Consider the following 10,000-nt stretch of genomic DNA (forward strand, 5'->3'; position numbering starts at 1 on the left):
TGCTTTTTACGTAAGAAATCGCCCAACTATAGATCATCATAATCTATTTAGTCACATCCTCCCATTAAATTTGCGTTGTAGTTGGCAAAAATGATAATTTCTGACTTTTTCAAAATGACATGACTGCAAAACTGCAATTTCATGCAATAAATTACTAGAAATGCAAGTCGTTCGTAAAGAAGGCCAACCAAACATTCAATCAATCAATCTCGTACACATGAAATTTAAGAACTTTGGTATGCAACAAAACTAAGCCCAGTAAAAATTACATATACTTGTCTGACCCACATATTCAATTTTCCATACGTGATGTATATCTATTAAGGAAAGATCCATTAAATAAGAAAAGCTGGATAAATCATTATCTAAAGTAAAACCACCTGATGCACACTGTACCACTTGAAAGTCGGTTGGCTACAGAAACTCTTTAAATGAAAGAACTGAAGGTTTCACCTTTTTGCTACATTTCAGTCCTCTTGTAGAGTCAGACTGAAAGGAAATCACCCTGAAACTGTACAGCCAGCCCCAAGCAAGCAATAGTTGCTGTTTCTAGACTTACTGTATTGAAACAAAGCCAAACTGAGCCTTATGACTGAAAACATGGTAGATTGGAAGAGTACGTAGTCGACTGAGTAGTGTCGGGTCTTGAGGGTCTCAGCGGGGGGATAGCTTTCACGGCTAACGATTTTTTTTTCCGCCAGGGTTAAATTAAATGAAACATTTTTTTTTTCGCTTTTTGGGGTTCCCTGTGTTACAGCTGTACTTAGTTCATCAGAATGCGACTTTGTCAAGACCTCCAACAGGGGGTAAGAGAGGACGAGGTAAGAAAACGGATTCCCCATACATGGGCCAATGACAGTTCTTAGCTACGCAGCTATTTTTAGAGACGCACTTGATTGGTCACTTGTAATGACGTAATTAAATTTGAAATAAAGGCGGCCTTGGGAACGAGAACTTAAAATAGCTTCGCGAAACTAAAAATAGATTTTAAAAACCATGATGGGTTATGGGGATCCGTTTCTTACCTAATCCCCTCTTGCTGGGCGTTATTTGGGACTTGTTTTGTCCTGTCAGACAATCCTAGAGGGACGGAATGTTAAAGAGGAGAACAAAGGAGGTAAAACGGTGTGGAATGCTCTGAAGACTTTAAATATTCGAAATATTCCACTTTTGAAAGTAAAAAAAATATATAAATATATATCACGCCAAATGCTTCTTATTTTTTTCACGGCTAACGGTTATTTTTTATCCTTCTCACGCCAAACGGTTAACTTTTCTTGACGTTTCACGGCTGACGGTTGACCCCATTGAGACCCTTGGTCTTCAGTTACGCAATTCATCTTTTTCTCTTCCTTTACTAATTTCTTTAACAAGTTGACAGGGTCTCGAACCTTTTCGTTTTAGTGATTTGCTGTAAAGCACAAGTTGCCAGAGTGAGTTTTTGCCTTTCATCTGGTCACATGTTGCCTACTCTATACGCCTTGTTTTGTTGTCTTGTTTTAGAACACTGGAGCCCACTATCAAAGCTTAGCCTTGCTTTTTGAGGGCCTTCTTGAGATGTGCTTTTGAACGCCAACGCCATCGTGACACGTGACACATTATTACTGGGTTAACTTACAGGTCTGGGCTTCCAATGCTGTGCATCACAAGTACGAGAAGTTTCGTAACCATCTCTTTGCGCATGTTCGGTAGTTCAAACTGTGCGAAGTAACTGAAAGCAAGAAGGTGTCCAGTTACTATTCCTTCGCACTGTAGTCAGTTAACATGATACTGGTGCAAAATCCCTTACTTGATGCCACTTAAACAAGTCTTAGAGCTATGAATTTACACCGGTTCTATCTGGGATTGAAACTTTTGAAATGATGTGACAAGTCATCCATGCATTAGGTAAACGCGCGCCAAACCGCATTAACTCGGGGAGGTTCGTACCGGAATAATAAATAACGTGAGGCGAAATTTTGCTGATGCTCATGCAGTTTAGTAACCCACTGACGCCTACGAGTGAGACTCAATAGATGTCTAATGTCAGACGATTTTACTCAGTTCCATTGGGCTCACTTTAGGAGCCAATGGATTAAGAACCTCTTCATCCACTCAAAAACTACGTCCCCTTTATCCCATTGACGTCTAGGAGTGAAAGTTAATACATTTTATTCCGTCTAAAGCCAGGCGATTTTACTCGTCAACAGGGGGTTGGTTTTAAATTGTCCACGTTTTTTAAAATAAAGGAAGCTGGCCATCTTTGCACTAAATTAACAGCAGTTTTCTTAGGTAGACACTCCTAAATTGGACCTAAACTCACGGAGTTTTTACCTGCAAAGCTTTCATTTCGACAGCTTGCAAATAACATTTCAAGCGAAAAGTTCATTTCCGGTTCCAAATATGGCTATTCCCAATAGTAATCCCGGGGGGGGGGGGGAAGGGGGAATTAAAAGGCAAAAAACACAAAACAAAACAAAAAATACCTGAGACTATCAAGCTGCTTATATTCCGAAGTCTAATCGGCGTCAACTCACGGTCAAGACTATTATGTATTGGACCTAAGCTGAGGTCACGGAGACGGTTAAAGAGAGTTATTTCTCGGAAAGTTGAGAAACTTCGCTTGATCGTGATTGTGTGCTTTTTAGGCCCGTTTCAAACGTCGAACTTTACATGTGCCGAATCTAATGCAAATGAGCTGAGGAAAATCTATTGTTTTCGCTCATTTGCATTAGATTCGGCACATGTAAAGTTCGACGTTTGAAACGGGCGTTAAAAACCTCTTTCGGTTTCTTAGGTTGCTTTCAGTTGACCAATTTTCTCAAACAGCTCCGGTTATAGATAAATAAATTGGAAACTTGGGTAATTTTGCCCGCTGATCTTTTAGAAGGCACCGACATTTTGCGTTTGGCATCATTATCCCTCGAAAACGGTCTTTGATTGATACATTACGACGTACCTTCGTTTTCCGTAAGCCGGGATTGGATCCCCAGATTTGTTTACACGTGCCCCATTCACCAGAACTTGAACGACCCCACTCGCCTTCTTTGCAAACTTAAAAAAAAAGCATTTGTGTACTGCAAAATCAACAACCATTAACGATGTTGGTTGATCCCAAGATGATCCAACGAACATAAACGTCAAGTTAAAAAATATACCTTAAGCGAACCCCCCATCTCCTTCCAGCCAAAAAAAAAATGGAATCGAATGTCTATTACTTGCGTTTTCGTTTACTTCTTCGACGCATATCCTCTGCGCATGGAAGGGTTATTCAATACAGCAACATAATTATATTCACGTTACTTGGTAAAGGTGTCAAGGGTGGGCCTCTCTAACCATGACCTTAACGAGATTGGGCCACACTGGAAATTGTACGCAAAGTGCCATAATGTGGAACTACTGTACTTAAATGACGACAACAACCTCCGTGAAGTTGATTAGAATAAATAAGATAAGCATAATACTTTTTTCAGCACTCACTCTTAACGAAGCCTGTCCCCAAAAAGGCTTTTTGTAGTCACACGTCTGTGGACAAGAAGTATAGTTGATACCATCGGATCCCTTGCTTTGAGATCCACACCATGTCAATCCATTTACAATCCATCTAGCGTAGGAAATAAACCCAGCCAAAAACTGACGTTAACTACTCATTCAAAAATTTAAGTTATAAAGAGTAATTATAACTGAATGAGGTGAATTTGAATGAGTAGTAGAAGAATCTGTATTGTAAACGTATGTTTGTTACTTTGTACATTTTGTAAGTGATTGCGTGAACAAATGTGAAAGTAAGGAATGATGAAATGGTATTTGAAATGAATCAAATATGAACTGCGGATATGAAATCAAATGAAAGTCCTGAATTTTTCAGGCGTCTCTATGCAATTGTAAAAATTGCATTAATAAGTGCGAAGATCTTAGCTTCAGTTGAAATTTGAAAGTCAAATAAATAAACTAAAAAGTTCTTTAATTTATGAACAAAGATAAATTTTCTACTTGTGACAAGCGAAAAAGGCGGACGCGCCAAAACTGTCTCGTGCGGTTACCTGCCAATGAGTGAACAATTATACTAGAGGAGGCGGGCGGTGACCTTGTTTTCTCATGTAAGCACAGGCTAGTAAGCATTACAACAATATGAAAGCAATTTGGTCTGCATTAAAGATCACCGAGAACCTAAACGTGATTGAGAGTTCAAGTCAAGCAGACATTCGTACAACCCAAATACTACTTAGTTCTTTACAACATCCACTTTCATTGGAACGGTGTTCGACGCAGCTCTATTACGTATATGCATATCTATTATATATTATGAATAAGCATAATAATGCACGCATTTTGATTGGTTCTCAGCTATGATCTATTAGAAGACAGACGCATAGCTGACGTCATCATCAAAAACTTTTAAATTATTTATTATATAAAACAGATAGATTCCATGCTGCCGTGGGTATAATAGGTTGTCTTTCGAACTCGAGATAAACATCAACAAAGCACAAAATGACTTGATAGTTTGAAGCCATCAGTTGTAGTTGAAATGAACAAGTGGAAATGAACAAGTATCAACGGTGGACACGCAAGTGGCTCTGAAGTCCAAAGTCTGAGGCACACACACGGCCACAGATCGGGCATGGTGTGCCGCCGGTTGTGATTGGAGCCTTGGCTGCTCTTTTACGGCGATCCCTAGCTGCTGCAATATACAGTCGGTGGTTGAGCGCGAAGTTTCTAGGAGCTCTCTGGACAGTCGCTCGTCATCCAGATCTATTGGCTGCGGCAGTCTCCAGTTCCTTCAGTTGAATTCCTGCCCATTTGAGGTTGCACTTGAGATTGTCCTTGTATATCTTCTTGGGTCGGCCTTTGCTGCGTCTTCCCTGAGATAGCTCTCCGTAGAAAAGCTGGCGAGGAATCCTAGATTCGTCCATTCGGATGACATGACCAGTCCAGCGGCCATAGTCTCGATACTGGTAGTACTTGCCCTCTGTAGAATTTCTTGGTTCAAGACGCGATCTTGCCAGGGTATCTGCATAATGGGGCGCATTGAGCGTGTGTGGAACTGCTCGAGCTTTCTTAGATGACTGCGGTAAAGAGTCCAGGTTTCACAGCCGTACAGCAGTCATGGAAGAACTATTACGTTGTAGACCTTGAGTTTGGTAGACAGAGAAATGCTTTTGTGCTGTAAGACCTTGATACGAAGTCTGCCAAAAGCCTGGCTAGCTTTCTGAATCCTGGTTGTAATTTCCCTGTCCAGAGTCCCATCATTGGAGATGGTACTCCCTAGGTATTTGAATGACTCGACATTCTTTAGCTGAGTGCCATCGATGGTGATACTAGGCTGTTGAGGACGGGTCGCTGGTGCAGGCTGGAGGAGGACCTCTGTCTTTCTGAGAATGATGGTTAAGCCAAAATGTTTTGCAGCTTCAATGGTGTACATTGTGGGCTATAAGAGCACAGTCATCGGCAAACAGCGCTTCAAGTAGTAACCTCTCCAGCGTTTTCGTCTTTGTTGTCAGACGCCTCAGGTCAAATAGTGACCCATCGAGACGGTAACGGATGTAGATGCACAGATCCAGATCTCTGGTGGCATGAAGTATCACTTGTGCGAAGTAGAGGTTGAATAACACTGGAGCGACAACAAGTTGCAAAAATAGTGGAGATGTTGTAGTTCAATTTGCACTTTGGTACAATTTGTTTTTGAACTGGTACAGAATATATTGAACTGGTACAATTTTAATTGTACTGGTTCAAAAAGAGGTAAAATAGTTTAATGTTTGTTGAACACAAAGAACACACTTCATTGATAACAGCTGTTTGCCATTCATTTACTTAGTTCAAGAGGTTACTTAAATAAGGTTTGCTGAGCATTCAGAGCAGGACAGAAGTAGCAAGACTTGTTGGAAATACTTTTAAACAGTCTGGTTTGACCAAGAATAACATGAGTGGTTTTAAGCACTAATTTACACAATTTAAGCCTAAACACTTGTTCTAGAATGGTTAGCTTTTATTTGCAGTCATGATGTACTAAACATAAACATTAAGAATTTATTTCAAAGCCTGTTCATTTAGTGTATGTGGCCACAAGGGCTAAGGATTGCTTTTTGGCTTATCATCAAGTTACTATATATGAGTGTACCAGTCCTGCTGTTGGTTTGGATTAGTTTTATCATGTTGTGTGTACAATTCAGTTTGCATGCAGACTGTAACAGCAATACATGAATTATGTCACTGTTTCAATAAGACAAGAAATAAAGTGCAAAAACCTTACAATTTAATTTTGCTATTTTTTCATTAAATTAATAAAATAGTATTTTGAGATTAGTGTCTTGTAGCAATTTGTTTTGTTTTTCCATATCAAGATATCTCAATGAGTAGTATAGGGTAAACTTAGCACCAATCAGCAGTTTTTCATCTAGTGTATAGCCCACTTGCTTTTTTGCATGCTGCTGTAAAAGATGTTTTGGTTAAGAGAAATCTAGTTTCACATTAGTGGCAACACAAGGATAGAATCACGAGGGTGTGATCAGAGTGTTAACTTTGCCATACTTTGTCACAATTCTTACATATCCACTCTCTCCAATTTCGATGATTTGACCCAAGAGCATTTTGAGGTGAAAAGGGTTGATCTTGTCTACTTTGTTTATTTTTATTGCCACCATGTCCGAAATCTTAAATTTCGGTTGTTTTTGTGCTTGCTTTCTTGTTTGCTGGTGATAGTCTTCTGCTGTTCATGCAATCGACATAAACTTACGAACAACTTTACAAGTTGAACGCTTACTTCTGAATACTGTAGTTGTCATTCTCCCATTTACTTGTGATTTGACGTCCTTTCCCCTATGCGGCATCTTTTGAAGAACGAGACTTAATGCAATAGAGCCTATTCTTATTCAATGAAATGCAAATAAGTGGCGGGGTATTCTGAAGTTTAGCCCAGTTTTCCTTGGTGGTATGTCCATATCTTTCTTTGCAATGTCTTTAGTTGTGACTGAGATAGTTTGCCTTCCATTTCTCTCGAATCACTACTCGATTTTTCACTTTGAATTTTCAAGTATTCCATTGCTCCATTGTAAAATTGATCTTCGATAAACATGGTTAGTTTTGATGTATTTCGCTTCTGCTTTTGCTTAAAGTCATCTAATCTTTGATAAAATATTTCGTGTGATACACACTGCATTGTCGAGCTGTTTTCTTCCAACAAAACTTGGGAAGTCTAAATGTGAATAAATTGAAGTTTGGACCGAGAGTGGCCTGGGATGAATAATAAAATCTTTGGACAGAGAGTGGCCTGGGATGAATATTAAAATATTTAATTATAAATTATCATGGTAAGTATGCATCATCTGCTTGTGTGGTCAAGTGGATAAGAGAGTGGACAACAGATCCAGAGGTAGGGAGTTCAAGTCCAAATTCGGGTGAGTACAAAAAAAAGTCTTGAGTATACTGTGTAAAGTCTGTCATAGAGGGAGTGGGCATAAGGGTATGCAAGGAGGGGGGCCACCTGCAAAATAGGGGGGGATAGGATTGTGAAAGAAAGGGGGGTGGATAGAGGTGATGGGGAAAATGAGGGAGGGGTAGGAAAGTAGAAAGAAAGAAAGAATAACATATTCTTTTTTAGACCCCCTAAAAACCACGCCCCTGTTTTTTAACTACACCCCAAAAAAAGGAAAATCCCTTTTTTAGACAGTTGATAAAAATAAACCAGTACAATTAAAATTGTACCAGTTCAATATATTTTGTACCAGTTCAATATATTCTGTACCAGTTCAATATATTCTGTACCAAAGGAACAAATTGTACTACAACAGAGACACTTCACCCTCTTGGGGCGTTATTAATTTACCTATTATCTCTCACACTGCAGCCCCCCTCCACCCTTATCAGTGTTGCTAGCAAGACAAAAAAAATTGTTGCAAACTTAAACGGTCAACATTGAAAGGGGGAGAGGGGAAGGGAAGTGGGAAAGCTATAAATTCTAGATACGGCGGGTATTGGAAGCTAGAAAAGGTGTTTTTCAATGGAAGTGTCTCAACAATTTTGCAACTTGTTGGAGCACGCATTCATGTTTCACTCCATTTGAGATATCAAATCTTTTAGAGGATTCGACGTCCGACAACACTTCTCCAGTCATGTCATCATGAAGCAGTCTGATGAGGGTGGTGAATTTCCCTGGGCAGCCAAGTTTCCCAAGGATGACCCACAGCGCTTCTCCATTGACCGTGTCAAATGCTTTGTCAGGTCGATGAAGACTGCGTAGAAGCATATTTTCTGCTCAGTGCATTTTTCTTGAATCTGTCTGACTGTAAAGATCGTGTCGGTTGTGCTGTGGTTACGGAGAAATCCACACTGCGACTCAGGTAGATTCTTCTCTGCAACTGAAGGAATCAGTCTGTTCAGCATAATATGAGCTCGAATTTTCCCGGCAGTAGAGAGTAGAGATATGCCTCTATGGTTCCCACAGTCTGCTCTTGAACCCTTGTTCTTAAATAATGCGACAATGGTTGCGTCACGAAAGTCAGCTGGCATTTCTTCCATTTCCCAGATGCTAATGAGTATTCCATGGCATGTCTGTAGAGCCTCGTTGCTAAGGGCTTTGAATATTTCTGCAGAGATTCCATCCCTTCCGGGTGCTCATCTGTTTGATGGCTTTTCTGACTTCATATAGCGAAGGAGGGTCGTCACGATCTTCAATGAGTGCTCTTTAGGGGATAGGGTCAAGTACAGTAGGGTCAACTGAGGATGGGTGGTTCAGAAGCTGACTGAAGTGTTCTTTTCATCTTTCCCTTATAGCAGCCTTGTCCTTGATGAATATGGTTCCGTCTGCGGAGAACAGTGGACTAGAGCCAGATTTTGAAGGACCAAACACCATTTTAATTGCTTAGAGTTGTTGGAATCAGCGAAGCCTTGGATTTCTTCAGCTTTCTTCTCCCATCATTTGTCATGCATCCTCCGTAGTTCCCTTTGTACCAAGATTTGGTATGATTTGAACCCCTTCTTTGGAGTAGAGCCCGGGGCGTTTTGCCACTTCATGTATGCCTTGTTCTTTTTGGCGAGAAGTTCATCTATGTCACTATCGTTCTCGTCAAACCAATCCTGATGGTTACGGGATTTTGGGCCAAGTACTGCCTTTGCTGCTCCCGTTACTGCCTCTCTGAAATGGTTCCATTTCTGGGTTGGGACGTCAGAATTTAGTTCAGCAGCAGCAAGTTCTTCATCCAGTTTGAACTGGAAACTTTCAAGATATCGAGGCTGTTTGAAGTTTGGCGACGCTGAATAATTTTCTGGACAGTTTCGGGCGCTTTCGATGGAGAGGCAATAATGAGATTTAGTGTGGAGCGGATGAGCCTATGGTCTGTCCAGTATACAGGTCCTCGCATAGATCTCGTAATGAGGACATCCCGTACATCACGCTGACGGACGATCACATAATCGATAAGGTGCCATTGTTTGGATCTGGGGTGCATCCAAGAGGTCTTGTATTTGTCTGCCATTCTGAATACCGTGTTGGTGATGACCAAGTCGTATTCAGTACACTTGCTTAGCAGCAGGAGACCGTTGGCGTTCAGATTACCTGTGCCACGTCTGCCGATCACTCCTTCCCAGCGACTGTGATCAAGACTAACTCGGGCGGAGTCAAGCGCAGAACTGAGGTTGGCATAGAATTGCTCGATTGTCTCCTCTGGGCTGGTAAGCGTCGGTGCGTATGCACTGATGATTGTTGCTTACCGGTTGTGGCCGAGGGGTAAGCGGAGCTCGATCAGTCGCTCGTTGATGCCAATAGGCAGGGTGGAAAGCTGCTTCCGAGACTGTATTTGATAGCTAGGCCGACTCCGTGGATCCTGTCCTCGTCCATGGCCTTTCCTTTCCAGAAGAAGGTGTAGCCACTAACTGGTTCTGTAAGAGACCCCTCCTCTGCAAACCGAGTCTCGCTTAAGGCTGCAATGTCGATGTTGTATCGTGATAGTTCTTTGGCAACCAGAGATGTTCTCCTTTGAGGTCTTCCGCTGTTGTCTCTGTCCATGAGAGTGCGAACATT

At 41.1% G+C, this 10,000-nt stretch overlaps 1 protein-coding gene across 1 annotated transcript in view; it reads right to left on the minus strand.

Annotated features, from left to right (window-relative positions):
• The window catches only part of LOC137983256 (ADP-ribosyl cyclase/cyclic ADP-ribose hydrolase-like), a 36,242-nt gene that overhangs the window by 9,436 nt on the left and 16,806 nt on the right, over positions 1-10,000 (minus strand). The window contains exons 3-5 of the mRNA XM_068830455.1: positions 3,460-3,583; positions 2,939-3,033; positions 1,619-1,711 (exon numbers count right to left, since the gene is read on the minus strand). Of these exons, the coding sequence (XP_068686556.1) occupies positions 1,619-1,711; positions 2,939-3,033; positions 3,460-3,583 (312 nt within the window). The remainder of the gene's footprint in view (positions 1-1,618; positions 1,712-2,938; positions 3,034-3,459; positions 3,584-10,000) is intronic.

This window comes from Montipora foliosa, chromosome 13 (genome assembly GCF_036669935.1).
Source record: "Montipora foliosa isolate CH-2021 chromosome 13, ASM3666993v2, whole genome shotgun sequence".
NCBI classification, from domain to species: Eukaryota; Metazoa; Cnidaria; class Anthozoa; order Scleractinia; family Acroporidae; genus Montipora; species Montipora foliosa.